Below are 17164 nucleotides of genomic sequence, written 5' to 3'. Positions count from 1 at the left end.
TTTTTCAGGTCAAAAAGATTTTTTCACCCACGGCGCGCCCCTTACTTAATATATGCTATTTATAACTTTTGTGCCCCCCCTTTAGAAATTCCTAGCTACGGGCCTGCTTGTTAATAACCTGTAAAGGAATTGAGTTTTTGTAACAAAATCAAATATTTAAACCCCAATATCTTTAGAACCCGATGTTGTAAACCTTTGATATTTCAAACTCTGATTATTTGATTCAACAGAACTCATAGTTTGAAATATCTAAGGTCTGTAACATTTGGTTCCAAAGATATAGTGATTAGAAAATCAGAGTTTGTGACTATAGCGATTGTGTTGTATAAATGAGGGTGAATATATGTATTTTTGTGTTCGTAATTACAAAGTGTGTGTTTGTTGCTTTGTTTCCTTTATATTGCAGTGAATACTGTGAGATATAAACTAGGTCACATCAGTCTCCTCCTCACAAACTATACATCTCATATATTAACAATATAAATAGATGCTATAGAACCCTCTTCATTAGCCCAGGCTAGGCCTGCTAGGCCTATACCTGTCATTGGTGAGAAATATACCTGTTTTTAAGCTTGGTTCCGGGGGGGGGGAGTAACTGTACTAGGACCATGGGAAAACCATCTTATATATGGGGAAATTAATACACTCAAAAATAGTTTTTGTAAATTTTTAGATTGTTAATTTACCACCATTTTGTAAATTTGTTTAATTAGGATGAGCCTACTGCAGTACAATTAACCCGGTTTAGAAATTAGAAAACACATTCTTGTTATTTTAAAACTTATAAACTTCTAAAATCTAAACTTTAAAAGAAATTGAGTCTTTCCCACACACTGAATTTCTAATCCCTATATCTTTGCATCCCAAAGTCGTATACCTTTGATATTTTTTAACTATAAATTCTGTCAGATCAAATGATCTAAGTTTGAAATATCAAAGATTTACACCATCAGGTTGCAATGATATAATATAGGAATTAGAAAATTTGAGTTAGGAAATCCATTTCTTTGTCGTTTTTATGGTTAAGCAGAATGTTGGTTAACTTTCGTTTGTATAAAAATTAACAAATATAACATTAAGCTTTGCTCATGAAAAGTAGCTACTTAACCGAGACTCTAAAGACTTGCTTTCAGACAATTGTAAATACCATTCAAGCCATTTAAAATCTAAGATAGCTAAGTTTATTCAAATCAACCTACCCTATCCCTATCAAATGCAAAATAAAATATTCCTTCTAATAAAGTGAATTTTGCTGTAATGGAAAAATGAAGAATGATAAAAAACCTGATCTCATGTCCAGATCTATCTTAGTTTTCATAAAATTCAGATGTTTAATGTGGGACCAGCATGTGTCCTCCCTTGAAGTTTGGATAGTACCAGCTGTCCGGTAGGGGTAAATACTCATTCTGTGGGAAATTCAAAATATAGAAGTAAAATAATCGATTAAAAAAATTAATTCGTCTTTGCTGGTCTTTTTTGTTTTGGTGGAGTAACCCCGTGAATTATTTACCTAAATGTATCCTATTTCTCTTGGTCACATTTATTAGTATATTTCACGTTAAGGGTACTTGGTATATTATTTTGTTACCTGCTTTTCTATTTATTTATACAATGTTATGTACGTTTTGCTATGGTTAATTCTTTCCGTGCAAAATAAGGAGGTTTAAGAAGTGCCTTTTGTGATAAAGTGAATTATTTTTTAACTGTTTGAATTGAATCAGAGTTATCATCTATGTAAAAAAAACACACGATTTTTACAGAGTACAATGTATGTATGTACATTGTACACTGTACTGTTCCATACAGTACAACAATTGGTTAAAAATGTTGAGTTAAACAATTAATGCTGGGTTTAATTAAGGTATAAGGTTAAACAAAAAGTAATATTTTTCATAACAGTTTAAAACTCTATTTCTTTTTGGAATCGAAACTATGATGGCCGCTCAAAATGCAATTAATTTTTTATTCAGTTTATGTTGATTTTTGTTGGCAAATTTTGATTCTCTATTTTTTCGCTAAAGATACTAAAATAAATATCAAGGATTTGTTAAATATAGAAAATTACTCATTGATGACGTAATTCCCAAAATTCTTAGAATAATTGCCCAATGCCCGGTGCTCATCAAAAAGCTTACAATCCCTAAAACTGAACTATTCTCGATATTTTGCTCTATGGTTTCGCTTCCTCTCGTTTAAATAGCATCTGTCAACGTTATATCAAGTGATGTTTAGCCAAATGTTCTTGATATCTTATCTTTAAATTCTTTATATGTGACGACCTTGAAATTTAGCTGTTCTAATTCATATTCGAGATTTATTGCAAAATATCCAATGCAACGTGATGAACTATAAACGTTGATCGATTTATATATTAGAGCTTATATTTATATTTTATACTATAGGTAGGCCAGAATCTCCTTAAAATAATCAAATATGCAGTACGCTCTCGGTCCTCTCGGTATAGTTCCCGGTATCATGCATGGAGCGGACTCTTGCATGGACCGGACTCCCCCTAAAGATTTAACCATTTTAATACATACAATGTTAGACATAAAAAGCTATGTTATGATATTTTCCGATATTTATTAATGTATTTTGATTTGAAAAACACATTGAAAATTATCTAATCTATGTCTCGAGTAAATATTAAATGTTTGATGATTTGAAAGGATGACGACATTCATGAGAGGAAATAACCTTTTTTGCCTTTAGCCCCTTTCAAATACATTTAGGAACTAAATGCGCATTTAATTTTAGGGTTTGAATCCACCCATGCAAGAGTCCGCTCCATGCAGGACACCGGCCTATACAATTAATAAAGGATTAGCGTACATTCATCACTCTATACACTATAACCTCGTTGTGTAAGGATTAGCGTACATCATCACTCTATACACTATAACCTCGTTGTGTAAAACCTTGTGAATCAAAGGGATTGTCAACTTAAATTTTTAAGTGACTTATTTTGAAAGAATACCATCAATGATTCACAAAAATGCCATTTTACTTATGTGAATCTGATCCGCAGAAATCCGCGAGTTCGCATTTATGAAAGCTGTGATACAAGATGTTCGCAGATACCAAATATATCCTAATTAATGATGATAGGATTTTGAAATGTTGAATGTTAATGGCACTCGAAAATTTCGTTGACAATATACATTTCTTATACGTACTGTTTATTTATTTTTATTATATTTAAGGTGAGGATGTCAGGGCGGGGTGGAGGGAAGGGACGTGCACCCAGCTCAGCTGCACCACCTACTCCTCCACAAGGGGGAGCTAGAGCTAAACAGAAGACCGTTAATCAAATAAAACGTGCTCCTAGCCGCTCCCCGGCAAGGGGTGCAGCAAAGGGTGCTAAAGGAACCAGCTCCCCCGGTAGAGGGAGTCCGGCTCTCAGGGGTAGGGGCGCAAAGGCTCCTGGCAGAGGGGCTCCCTCACCAAGAGACTCCCCAGCAGCCAGGGGTAAAAATAAATCTAGTCTGGAAACGATTTCTAAAGAAAAAGAGAAAAAAGTTGAAGAAATTCCCGTTGTAGAGGAAAATCTGCGAAAGCGGAAAAAAGTGTTCCCCAAAATAAGTGAAAATCCTGAGGCTCCGGAAATGGAGGATATGGAGAACTTAAAACATTCCCGTGTTCAGATTAACGGAGTGAAAAACGGATTAGATCATTCCCAGGCGGACTCCAACGGATTCAATTCCTCAACTGGGTCTGATCTGAAACCCCCCGAGTCCAGCGAAGCTGTTCATATAATTTCGGAAATTCTAACAGACTTGTCAGATATAAACCTTTTATACAGTGCCAATGGTGGATTCAAGGAAGCATCCGAACTTGATGGTAAATCTATTGAAGCTTCTGCTCAAAGTTCTGAGTCCAGAGAAACAGATCAGAGTTCAGAGCAACCTAATGCACAGAAAATAGAAACCAAAGATTCAGGGACGTTCATTAATAGTTTTATCATATTTTCAAGGGCTAAACATTTATTTTATTGTTGTTTTTCTTTTTGTTAAATACTTTTTCTTATTCGTTTAGTTAAACTAAATTAGTTGTTTTATCTAATACCTTAATACAAGGTTTGATGTTACGTAATTGCATAATTACTTACACTTGTCTAAATTATTATTTTGTCTAAGAAGAATTGTCTATCTTGAACCTTGACATACAACTTTTCTTATTTCAAAGAGGCGTTTTTTGTTCTTTTTATGAAACTTTGGTCGCAAAATGAAACAAGTCTTCGCACTCTGTTTTTTATTTTTCTAATTATTATGTTCAAATAGCATTTTGATATGAGCATGAAAAATGTTTCGGTTCAGTTCTTTTGGAAATTAAAAACCTGATCAAAGTGTTGAATTTAAACATTTTAATAATTCATTTATCTTATCATAGTTTGTCGGAGATAACCTTCGAAATTTGCAAGTTTTCACAGTTTTCTGTAGAATAGCCTTGACATAATTTACAGTCTACAGAAATACATTATTATAAAGACTGAAACATTTTTTAATTTCTAACAATGTAATGACCGTTTCTATAGCTTCCCTCACATCGTCGGACGGAGACGAAAATTCGAGCTTAGAGACGAAATCCGGAGAAATAATGTCGACTGACGATTCTTTAAATAAATGTGATACCCTTGAGCTTGATACTGGACTAAATGATAGACTAGTCCAGTCACGTGATAACGGACAAAATGAAGGACTAGTCCCAGATAGTGATACAGGACTAAATGATGGACTTGACCAGTCTCGTGAAACTAGACTTGAAGGTGGACTGGAGCATGGTGGTGGGTGCGAACCTGAGTCCCTGCATGGATATACAGATGTAGTTGATCTGATCTGTACAGAACAAGTTAACTACTCTACTACCCAGGCTAATCAAGGCAAGGAGGAGAATAAACCAGATCCTATCTTCACTACCATCACTTTAGGTAACAAAGATTTTTCTTAGTTTTTCCTGCTTAGGAATGATAGTTCTCAATTGCCTCTTTAAAACCTGGGGGGGTGCAGGGACGTGAACAGAATTTTTTTTAACTTAGTAAGGATTCAAATGGGATTCAAAGTTTTCATCTACATATTTCTTTTTAAATATTTCATTATTCCTTTTTTGAAAAGTTTAGTTGGTAAATAATGTTCCGTTCGATTTTACTAGTTCACAGGCCCGTCGCTAGGGGGGCACAGGGGCACGTGCCCCCCTTTCAAACCCTGAGGGGGGGCACACTTTCTGAGACAAAAAGAAGATAATGTAGAAATGAAAAGAAGAAAACAAAAAATGAAAGAAAGAAGGTTAAAAGGGGAGAAAATTGACTAAGCATATAATTTTTGTTTCCAATATTATGTGTAAAGGATTGTTTTCTCTTCAAATTAAAGAAAAATTGAGTGCTTTCTGAAATAAATTATTTGGGAATTTTTATCTCTATCCTGTGTTTATATTATATGTTTTTTATTTTGAGAGACTTATCCTTTCCCCTCCTTTTATTAGATTAATGATTCTAATGAACCATCGTACAGCAAATACTATAAACTAACATGGAGAACAATTTTAATTTTATACAAAATATTGCCAGGTTTAGGAGAAGCTCTTTCTACTCATTCTCAAGATTGCATTTTAGTTTTGAGAAAAGATTTTCATTCTTGAGCTTTTTTATCTACAGGAATTTAAGTCATTTACTTTCCCTGTATTAAGAATTAAAGATTAAATATTGGCTATTCGTGATTCAAAAATTCTCAGTATTACATTTATTTATAGTTTAACTCAAAGCTCTACATCTTAAACCTCCAGTTGCTCTACATCTTAAACCACCAGTTTTTTTTGTATTGATGCAAATAGCGTCTCAATTATTCAATTCAGGGAACGAAGACAGGCGAAATGTCTATTATAAAAAACTATAATTTGTGATAAGTTAAAAATCTAGTTTTTTAGTCTACATTAATTAATTTTACCCTCATTATTCCTATCTTCACTACCATCACTTTAGGTAACAAAGATTTTTCTTAGTTTTTCCTGCTTAGGAATGATAGTTCTCAATTGCCTCTTTAAAACCTGGCGGGTTTAAAGGGAGTGACCGGCTATGTAAGGTAGTTGAACTGAGGACGCAGTGTTGTGGAAAACTTCTTTAGGATTCATTTGAGACATATTTCACTTTTTAAAAGTCTGTAAATCCTGAGTTTGAGCGCAAAATCGACGTTCAAAACTCCTGATTTGGGGGTGGATACGCTTTCAGAATTAGTTTTTTTTAAATTATTATTAGGATCCATTTAATTTTGATGCGGACGCGGATCCGAATCCGGGTCCTGGATCCGCACTGGAAAAAAATGGAGCCGGATCCAAATCTGGATCCGGATCCAGGCCATTTGTTATAAGATTAACTGATTTTTTTAACAAAAAATCATTTTTAAATTTTTTGTTTCATTTTTTTGCTTATTTTTATCCTAAAACTTGATGAACCATTCAAAAATGAGGAAACTCTTATAATCTCTCTTTTTTTCAAACGTTCAAATTTGGGTTTTAGGAGTAAAAAAGTTTTTTTTGCAGTTTTTGGTTAATATTTTACCCCTTGGATCCGGATCCGTGGATTCGCATATTTTTCCGGATCCAGGAAGCCAAAATCTTCCGGATCCTAAGCACTGGATATGTAGATTACAAAATTTAAGTTTGTGGCAAAGACTAAATTCCCTTGTTTAGATAATAAACAAAATTTAAATATACTTTAACAACAACATTAATCACAACAATTTTTTAAAAGTTTTTTATTTACATGTTAAAAAAATACGAAACAAATTTTTTTCTTTTTTTTAACAACATTACTTAGATTTTTGTCTACTAATGAAAAAAATTAAATGTAACATAAGAACTAAATTATTTATTCTAGTTTTTAACAAAACAAATTAGATAAACTTTAACAATAACAATAATCAAAAAGATTTGATTTGGTTTTTAAATGACAAAATCTAGATAAAACAAAAATTTTACTTTTCTAATTTTGATGAAAATAATTTAGATGCACTTGAGACTGGGATGGTCCCTGTGGAGTCAGTTCACATTGAGCATATACAGGCTGATGGAACTATTACTGAAATATCTAATATAGGTACGCTGGGAGTCAACCCCTATTACAAAGAAATAAATAACATATTCGAAAAATCAAAAGTAAAAACACTTTGAACAAACTCGAATTTTAGTATCCGTATTTTTTAAAATCCCTATCCTTTGATATTTCAAACATGAATTCTGTTACATAAAATAGTCTGATTTGGAAATAAATATCTAAGAGTTATCTCTTCAGATTGCAAAGATAAAGGAAAAAGAAAATAAGAGGTTGTCGTTTTTTCAGTTTCTTTTTAATCTTTGCGCCAGAAGGTTTTTTTCTCGTAACCTTTTACTTCTTGGTTCTTAAATTTTATGATAAATGTTACGATTCTTTGTTTAAAAATCAAGCAAGGAAAAAAAAAAAAAATTAGATTTGTTCTTAATGAATATGAATCTTCTAGAAATAATATGTTTCATTTGATTTTATTTGTATAAATACGTTTTGTCTGTTATTGAAAAGGTATAAAGGGGATTAGGAAAAGTAATGGGCTTTATTTATAAATGAGATTTCTTATCTCAAAGGTTTTTAATGTTCAAATTAATAATGTTAAAAAATAAACTAATGCTGAGAAGTATGAACTTACAATACAGAAATAAATGATTTTTTTAAAGAATAAACTTTCTGAATAAACTATTCCATATCTGTTTATTACAGAGCTAGCAGATGTACCTGTTGACGATGTTCCCATGGTAGTTCTCCAGGACCAAGAATCCAATGGTAAACAGGAGGATCTAAACATTAAGCAGGAGTTACCCTTTGATAAATCCAAACTATTCTCACAGATGAATGACATATTTGCCAAAGACACGCAGGAAGTATTGAAACGTAAAACACTGAAAGAGAAGGAGGTCAAAAAGAAGATTAAAGAAGAATTTTCCAAAAAACCTAAGAGAGCGAAAGATGATTCCAAAACAGTTCCTACTCGACTCAAGATGGATCCTATTAATTTTAAAGTTGAGAAGGTGGATAGTTTAACAGATCTTAAACTGGAGGTAAAACCTGTTCTTGCTCCCACACCAAGCATCGTAGAAAAACTGGGCATTACCCAAAAATCAGATGTAACTATCCAACCAGCTGTAACTACCCAACCAGCTGTTTCCTCACAGCCAGTTTTAACTCCACAACCTGTTTTAGCACCCCAACCAGCTGTAACCCTCCAACCAGTTTTAGCTCCCCAACCTGTTTTAACTCCCCAACCTGTTTTAACTCCCCAACCTGTTTTAACTCCACAACCTGTTTTAACTCCACAACCTGTTATAACTCCTAAACCGGTCCTAACCCACCAAGTAGTTTCAGTCCCAAAGATTGTCCTAGAATCACAGGTTTCCAGCACACCTTCTCTTTTCCCAGTTGGAGAAACTAAACTGAAATCTGAATCCGAACTAACGGATGATGATGATCCTCCTCCTGTACTTGAGAAACAAATAGATCTACCAGATCTGAAACCAGTTTTGGACTCTAAAGATCAAATCATGGCACAAATCCCAATTTCAGATTCCGAAACAAAGCTGGTATTATCGGAACCTAGCCAAACAGTGTCTAACATTCCTCAAGAGGAAACTGAGAATAACTCGGAACTAACAAAGTCTTTGCGAAAGGTGAGACTCGCTAAAAAATCTCCCGTAAAGCAGGTGCGTGAGAAGGTTGAAACTCCTGTTCCCGCCCTCATCCCGATCTCTGACCCTCCTGTCGTGAAACCTGTCGGGATGTCAAGAACCCGATCGTTTCTATCCCAGATGGGGACCGAGGTGTTCGACTTTACAGACGACGAAGATATTCCACTTAGTACCTTAGACCTGGATGCTCTCACCCAGTCTGAGCACAGCACACCCAACCTACTGGTAACAGGCTCCGTCCTGGATGCATCACCTCTGGAGATCTCAATACCGGATCCACGTCCTGGTTCCTCTAGTACCCTCACACCTCGCAACAAATCTCCGCACAAACGGTTTGAAGTGTCACCTACTATTCTCTCCCAGCAGGACGCCATCGCCGCTGTTATGGCGGTGCACAGTGGTCCTGGAGGTTTCCCGTTAATGAAACTAAACGGTGAGATGATGTCTGATGATACCGATACCTCTATGGGTAGATCAGGGGTGGAGAAAACAAAGCTTGGGAAGAGAAGGAAGCGAAGATTAATGGAAAGTGATGGAGGTGAGAATATTAGTTGATATTTTCTACTAGCTGCCTGGCTGGTCAATCCTTACAATAAGTCATCCATAAAATAGACTATAGATTAAAGAATTTTTTTTTAAATGGGGTTTTAAGCTGGAATGTTTTATTGAAAATACTGTGGGGGTGGGGATTTTAAGATTTAACATCTTATATTTATCTTATATCAGATTGTAAATTGGGATTGGCAATGACTAAGTTTTTTTGAGGTTATTTATTTTTATCTTTAGCACAACTGTTAACTAGCTGTTATGCTGTTTTCAGATATATTACATGTTTTGTAAAATAAAAGGATGAATATGTTCTAGGAGATACAGAGGATGATCTTGATCCATCAAATAAGAAGGATATACGTCCCAAGCGTAGTAAACACACACAAGAGGCTGGAAACGCTCGCCCCAACTCAGCAGCCTCAGGAACCTCAACAGCATCTGTTCGTGAGCTGGAGGCTAGAGTACAGGCTGAGGATACAGATGGAAAACATTCACCAGACAGCCAGAAATCTGGAGATGAGAAATCTGGGTTAGTCTTAACAAGTTCAAGTTCCAACAACTTTTTGTTTTTGCAATTCACACATAAGATTAATATTATTTAAACTTATTTATAGAAAACTTTATTATAAATATCTTTGTGGTTTTTATGCAATTTATTTGAAAAATCCTGATTTTAATTGTTTATTTTTAGAGGAAAAGGTCCGAGTACTGTAGTTCCTGAGAAGGCGAGTTCATTTAACATTCATCCTGAACGAACCTGTGCAGACTGTTGTTATTATTGCGGTCTCAAATTTGGTATGCTCGACACTCCTCTTCATGTAGCTCAGCTCAAAACCCTGGAGAAACAGGAGTTTGCAATGCAGTTCACAGGGTTTGGAACTGATGCCTGCCTCTGTGATCGTTGTTTCCGTTTCCTCGACCGGCGTGCTCAGGCCCGTGATATGAACGGTTCCAAGATGGTGAAAGAAGAGGAAAAGGTTAAAAAATGTCTCATCCGAAGCTGTAATCGAGCAGTCACAGGGTCGGTATCAAAGAAGTGGTTAATCCGTCTAAAGAAACGATTAATGAAGAAAGTAACACTGGACTGGGACAAGGTATCCAAGGCCTCTGTGAAAGCAACGTTCTTACTCTGCTCGAAACACAACTCAATGATAGAATTCTACTCCAACTGCGGATTGTGCCGGAGAAAGTTAACTGTTGGCGGGATTTGTACATTAGGAATGACGAAGAAGGATGTTGAAGAGATGAATATATTGCTCCGTGAGGATCATATACCAGCAGATCTTAAGGAGAATAATTTCGTCTGTAAACTCTGCAAAACATTTTGCGGGATCAAGCAGAAGAGTTTGCAACCTGATTATCTCAAAAATCATAAAACCCACAAAGCATTTTACAAGGATTACCGACGGAGGTAAATATTGAATAAAATCAAAATATTTAGAACTTATTATAAAATCTGAATGCTCGAAGGGAATGTAAGCGTAATTTCAATGGACCCTCAATGACAATATTTCAACGCCCGATTCACAACAGTACCCTTGAACCCTTTATCTGATCATTTATGTGGAAGAATTATTTTTTGAGGTTTAATTCTGATTATTCCTGTATGCTTTCCAGCAGTAAAAATGCGCAAGTCACTTTTTAAAAAAAACACAATTGAAAATAATTGGTTTTCAAAGTTTAAAACTTCGGTTTTGAAGGGTACCGTGGGATAGCCGTCAAGAAGAGAAATTTAATAAAGAAATGACCCTATTAATTATTATTCATCTCGGATTTGTTATGCATGGACGAACAATAAGAAATCTTCAATTTTTTTTAACAACAAAAAACTATTAATTTGTTGTTTTTCAAGGTTATATGTGTTCCTTGAGCTTGGCGAGGAGGAGGAAGAGGAACCTGCTCCAGCTGGACCTGCTCAACCACAACCAAAGGGAGCTGACAAGGGTCCCAAGAAGATGTTCAAAGTGTCGCATGCTGAGGGTTCATGTAAAATTACCATCTCCGCCCATACCCCTGATTCTGGAGACAGGAAGCGGAGAAAAGAGAAGGATTTTGCGTCTCCTAGTAGTGAGTCGAAAATCCACGTAAACTCTGGATCCCCGTTACCTATTCCAGATGGAGAGAGCTTTGACAAATGTGCTGTAAATATTCAGTTTGATATGAACACTAAGAAACTGTGGCAGGATTTACACTATCCGTACGGAAACTACACTAGTTTCTTCCGGCATCTTATTCTCCTGGAAAAATATTGGCGAAGCGGTGATTTAACTCTTGCTCCTACAGCATCCCTTAAATCTGCATCTTACCTTAAGTCTGTTAAGAACCGGATAACTGCGTATGAAGGAAAACAGTCTGATGCAGATTTATCAGCAAATACCCGTCCTGACCTAGAGGAACCTGCTGCACCCACTCTCACCCATATTCCAGGGGAAGCTGTGCTTGCCAACCTACCCACAGATTTGCCTAGTCCTAAACTTGAACCCTTCAAAGAGTCAACTATCTTAAGGATACCCAGGATACCTCAAAGTCTAGTTTCTCCTAACTCAATCCTTTCTCCGGAGTCTCTTGAGTTAACGCGAGCTAATTCGCTGTCTCCGACTCCTAAGATTAGGGTCAGACAAGATCTCATGCAGCACCTTGGTCTTATTGCTAAGAGTTCCGCTAATATAGTTGAGAAGAGAAGTAAACCCAGTAGTGTTTACACAACCTCAAGTAATCAATCGTTAAACTTTCAGTTTTCTGGTCAGCAGCATAATCCTATTAATACTGCCTTGCTTCAGCATGGAACTCCGAACCTATCTAAACTACTCTCTGATCCTAACTCAACCTATAGTGTTGAGGATAAAACAACTGTTAAGTCCGGAATCAAGAGCAGTAATTCCCAGTTGTTTAAGAGCACAGAATCTTCAGGTGCTATACCTCTCACCTTTAATAATTCTATTGCTGAGGTGTTGGCTGCAGCGAGCAAAGCTAAACTTAATAAATCCCGTGAACCGTCCCCTAAACCTGAAATCACAATCACCCCTAAAATGAGTAAGACCACGGACAAACAAGATGGTTTAATCAAAATTGGTAAGAAGTCTGGAACACCAACCGCTTCTCCAGGTGGGTTATCAATACTAAAAAGAACGATAACCTCGTCAGGGGCCACCGTTAACCCAATATCTAACATGGCGAAGCTGTTGCAAACCCAGAGCCCTGGCCTTCCTCCACATATTATTGCTCAGCAGTCTCTTCCCGCTAGGGCCTCGCCAAAAGTAATGTCACGCCCGCCGATCACCGCCTCCTCGAATTTCCGTCCAGTTCAACTGAGCAGCGGCAAACCGTCCGGTATTCAAACCGTTAATAAGAAATCCCTGACAACAGTTCTAGATCGTCTCAGCTGCTTCACAACAAGTTCTCCGACTAAACCGAACCCAACTTTATCCTCTAGTTTAGTTCAACAACTTCAGGCTCCCTTGGTTTCATCTCGACCCAGTGCTAACTCTAAACCAAGTAAGCAGAACAAGGAATCGTCTTTAAGAGCTCAAATCCAGAAAGCCCTGGGTCCAACTGCTCCTCAATTCATCTCTCAGCTGAGCAATACTAACCAGTACTCTCCTTCATCGTCAAACAGTAATCAGTTAACAACCTCACAGGGTGTTCAATACTCTCCTTCTACCACCCTTAGTACTACCCTAACCTCAGCTCTACCTGGTAGTGTTATAGTTCCCTCCTCCCTCTCTGGTATACAGATATCCCAACCTATTCTACAGTTCCCTGGAGGAACCATTGATCCAACCTCTCTCATGTTTCCAAATCTCATGGGAAACCAAAGAATAGCTGCTCAGAACGCTGCTCAAAATGCTGCTTTCAACATGATGGCCAGCATGTCGGGCATGAGCCCGCAGCAGGCCATAGAGCTACTCAACCAGCAGCAGCAGCTGATGAACCAACAGCAACAGCAGCAGCTGATTAATCAGCAGCAAAATAGAATCCGAGCTCCGCCTCCCCTGAAGAAGCATGGCAAGGAAGCTTGAGTTTCCCTTTTACAATATGAACATTAAAAATTGATTGATCAGTTGATAAAGTATATATATTTATATATACATATATTTTTGTATTTTAAGTCGCGTCATGTCGTGTTAAACACACAGTCAAGTTAGTGTTCAGATTCAACTGAACGAAGTGCACCCATAATATTTTACATTTATTCAATCATTTTTTATTTTTATATTAATTTCAAGCTGGACATTATTATTTCTTGATGCATCTTTAAGCTTTAAAGATCTAGTGTTCTAGACGCTAATTGCTAGATTTAATTTATTATTTAAGGTGTATGATTCAACAGATCCATAAATATTAGCTAAAGCATTGTAGATTTAATCGTGAGGGGTTCAAATATACCCTGGATTTATTAGTTTTCCTTCCTCAAAAGTCAAAATATAATTATTTGTTTTTTCATCATAATTGGTAAGATTACAGTGAACCTGTTATCAGTTTTGAATCTGTTATGAACACCAAACAATATCTTAACCTTCACACCTTGGTTATGATGGCGAATTCTTACAGAGGATTTAATAAATCCTAGGTTTCTGTTTCTTGAATATGTCTTGCTTGTAAACTACATTTAGCGTTGGCGTCTAGAACCCATGAATCTAGGTTTTACGAGTTAACATATCATGTCTTAGTTTATGTATTTTATTTAGTTGTTTTGCTTTAATTTGATTTTATGTACTATTCCTATCTTGTACATTGAGTACACATACATTTACACCTTGTTGATTAACTTATATACAGGGTTGGTCATTAAACAAGGGGCTTGGTCGCCGGCATTAATGAATCAATATTAGCTGCGATATTGTCAGTTATTGGTTCTTGTTTATCGATTAGCCTTGTACCCTTACCCCTCAATCTACTAGTCAAGGGGGTTTTATATTGCACAAAACTCTATTTGATTTTTACAGGTCTTTTCTCCCCTAATTTTAAACGGTATAAAATGGGGTTATATCCCCCTCCCCCTCCCCTGTTCAGCGACTTTCCCACTCTTGACTCCCCTGTATAGATATTCTATTTAGATATTTCTTGTGTACAGATACATACAGAAAATAAATTTAAAAATTATTTCTTTTTATTTGAAAAAATTAAAGATTAGCTCAAGTGTATATTGTACAATGACGAAACTCGCAAATTGATTTTTAAGGCGTTTCAACATACAGGGTGTCCTACGAAACATGACAATAGCAAGACGACTTGAAGGTCTTTTGATTTTTGATACAATTTGCTGCATTTATTTGTCAATTCCTGAACTTAAAAGTAAAATTCTAGATATAATAATCACAAAATACCCTTAGTCCTGGCATTTCCAAAAGGTGGTCAGCCTTATTTTGCTTTCATTATTGCTCGGGAAATGAAGAATTTCGTTCAGATTTCGACAATTTTGGTCTAATTTGACAAAATTGAAATCTGAACAAAACTCTTAATATCTCCGGTAATATTGAAAGCACAAAAAAGGCTGACCAGGGCTAGAATTAATCATGTAGAAATTGTTTCAATAATAGTACATATGTTAAATAAGGTTAACAACTGAATGTAAAGTCGTCTTGCTACTGTCATGTTTCTTGGGACACCCTGTAGTTCAGGATAAAATTGACCCAGAGGTCCCAGATTCCATCTCAGATACCCAAAGTTTAATACTTTTTACCTCTTTGGAACATACAGCGAATATACTAGGACAGTTGTTATCGTGAAAATATAGTCTTGGAAGTTTGGAAAGAGCTTTCTAATCATATTTTAACAATACATGAATTGATGTGTAAACCGAATATGCTTTAAACATTATTTAAGGAATTGAAAGACTAAAATTCCTCTTCATTTTTTAAATTGAATGACCGGTTCACAGAGGGACCATTTCAACTTCTGATAGATATTCTAGTTTTCCTAAGTGAACATTTTTAACTGTGGTTTCTTTACAAATAGAAGATGCCAGAATTCGATACTGTTGTGAATCGGATATGTCCCAAAAAAGGGGTCACTTGATTACAATAATATTAACATGATAAAAATAAATCAGTCCAGAGCTTGGAACTTTAGAATGGTGGATATCGAGATTATTGCTTGATCCTCTCTTTTTCTTAATCTCGAGACTAACTTAATCTTGTGCTTGTATTCAGAAAAGTGTGTGTGGAGTCGCGTATTAGAAGCCGATAAATTTGAAATTTTTCGCGCCATTTAAGATCAATATACAGAAACGGGAATACTCTTAATTTTAAAAAACCGGTTTTCGATTTTTCTGAGCTGAAAACTTTAGAATGGATAAACTTTAATCCTGACTTCTTGATCCGAATATCCACTGTGGAAACTTTTCATTTTAGTCCTTAATCAACTCTTTTTCTCTCTCCATGGATATCCGTTAATTGTTTTCTCCAATAAGAATATTTCTGTTCTCTCATTGGTTGCCTGCTTTTCTCTGATTGGCTGCTACAGTTTCTCAGATGATTAAATATTAATTTGAATTTTATTGTTTTTCATACACTTTTAAGATAATCTTGCAAGATTATGTTAATCTAAGCTGAAAACTTTAGAATGGTGGATATCAGGATTAAGGCTTAATCCACTCCTTTTCTTAATCTCGAGATTAAATATTGCTTGATTAATGCATGATTTTAATCTTCAGATTAATTATTCGACGGGATATCTGGATATTTCATTCTAAAGTTTTCAGCTCTGGAGATTGAGAAAAAGAGTGGATTAAGCCTTAATCCCGATATCCACCATTCATAAGTTTCCAAAAAAGAGTGGATTAAGCAAGAAATCAAAAGTGGATATTCGGATTAAGCAATCGGGATTAATGGTATCCCATTCTAAAGTTCCCAGCTCAGTTTTTATTGACAAAGGAATTGAGTCTTTGCCAGAAACTCTGATTTTCAAATCACTATGTCTTTGGAACCCAATTTTGCAGAACTTTGATATTTCAAACTATTAATTCTGTTAAATCAAATAATCTGAGTTTGAAATATCAAAGGTTTACAACATCGGGTTCTGAAGATATTGAGGTTTAAATATTTGGTTTTGTTCCAAAGACTCAATTCCTTTTTCTTGTAAAGGAATTGAGTCCTAAACACTAACTCTGATTTACTAATCCCTAAAGCATTGCAACCTAATAAAATAAATTCTGGTGTATCAAATAATTTGAGTTTAAACTAAGAATAAAGTTTACACCATCAGGTTTCCGAGATATAAAGTGATAACCAGAAAACAATGGAATAGGAAGACGACATTTTATCAACTCGAGTGTTTTGCTGTTGTTTCAAAGCAATACATTTTACTAGACACTTAAAATCACTAATTTAGATAAATGGGTCTGTGTCAGGGGGCGGAAACATCATGTGTGTGTCTCTGTACCAAAAGAATGCGTTTGTAATAATTTAAACCGAATCTCGGTATTGTACAGTCTAGGAGGGTACATTTGTTTATTGTTAATTGTTTACTTAAAAATAAGTTTAATTTTCATTTAATATACTATATATATATATTTATATATCTAAGTCAGCACATAAGTGAAATTTTCAAATTTTCATGCAAAGAATATAATTTGATTAAAGTTTACAATAAACTACTCGTTATTAAAGCTTAATTATATTTGACGACATTGTTCTGCACCTTCCTTGACTGTAAGGTTAAATAGCTGAGTGGTTCGGGCGCATGCGCTAAAAATAAGGAACCCGTCTGCAAAGCAGTGCGACTGGCATTCCCTGCCAGACCAGTGCCAATTCCATTCCCTTTATTCTTGTTCCCTGGCCTGTTTACTCGGCACAATTGCTGTGTCTCATGAGGGGAGGAAGGCCAGCCACTACAATTTCTTGTCCGAGCCACATGCTCCTCTTTTTCTTGTCCGAGCCACATCGGAATCCTCGTCCTTCGAATATTATGC

The 17164-nt window shown here is 35.7% G+C and overlaps 1 protein-coding gene across 4 annotated transcripts in view; it reads left to right on the top strand.

The window, feature by feature from the left end:
- Window positions 1–14357, top strand: part of LOC111701081 (uncharacterized) — a 22148-nt gene extending 7791 nt beyond the window's left edge. Inside the window, exons 1-9 of one of the 4 annotated variants that reach the window (XR_002765145.1) lie at window positions 1779–1861; window positions 3204–3939; window positions 4535–4927; window positions 6998–7087; window positions 7742–9241; window positions 9568–9781; window positions 9944–10663; window positions 11105–13524; window positions 13894–14357. Coding sequence is in view for 2 of the 4 variants with exons in the window: in XM_023472224.1 (XP_023327992.1) it covers window positions 1844–1861; window positions 3204–3939; window positions 4535–4927; window positions 6998–7087; window positions 7742–9241; window positions 9568–9781; window positions 9944–10663; window positions 11105–13271 (5838 nt within the window). In the remaining 2 variants the exon portion in view is untranslated. Of the gene's footprint in view, window positions 1–1778; window positions 1862–3203; window positions 3940–4534; window positions 4928–6997; window positions 7088–7741; window positions 9242–9567; window positions 9782–9943; window positions 10664–11104 lie in introns of those variants that run through there. The other 3 variants (XR_002765144.1, XM_023472224.1, XM_023472225.1) reach the window with 3 other exon arrangements.
- The last annotated feature ends 2807 nt before the right edge of the window (window positions 14358–17164 follow it).

Source organism: Eurytemora carolleeae, unplaced genomic scaffold (assembly GCF_000591075.1).
Source record: "Eurytemora carolleeae unplaced genomic scaffold, Eaff_2.0 scaffold323, whole genome shotgun sequence".
NCBI lineage: Eukaryota > Metazoa > Arthropoda > Copepoda > Calanoida > Temoridae > Eurytemora > Eurytemora carolleeae.
Note: the sequence above shows the minus strand (reverse complement) of the source record. Positions and strands in the feature narration are given on the sequence as shown.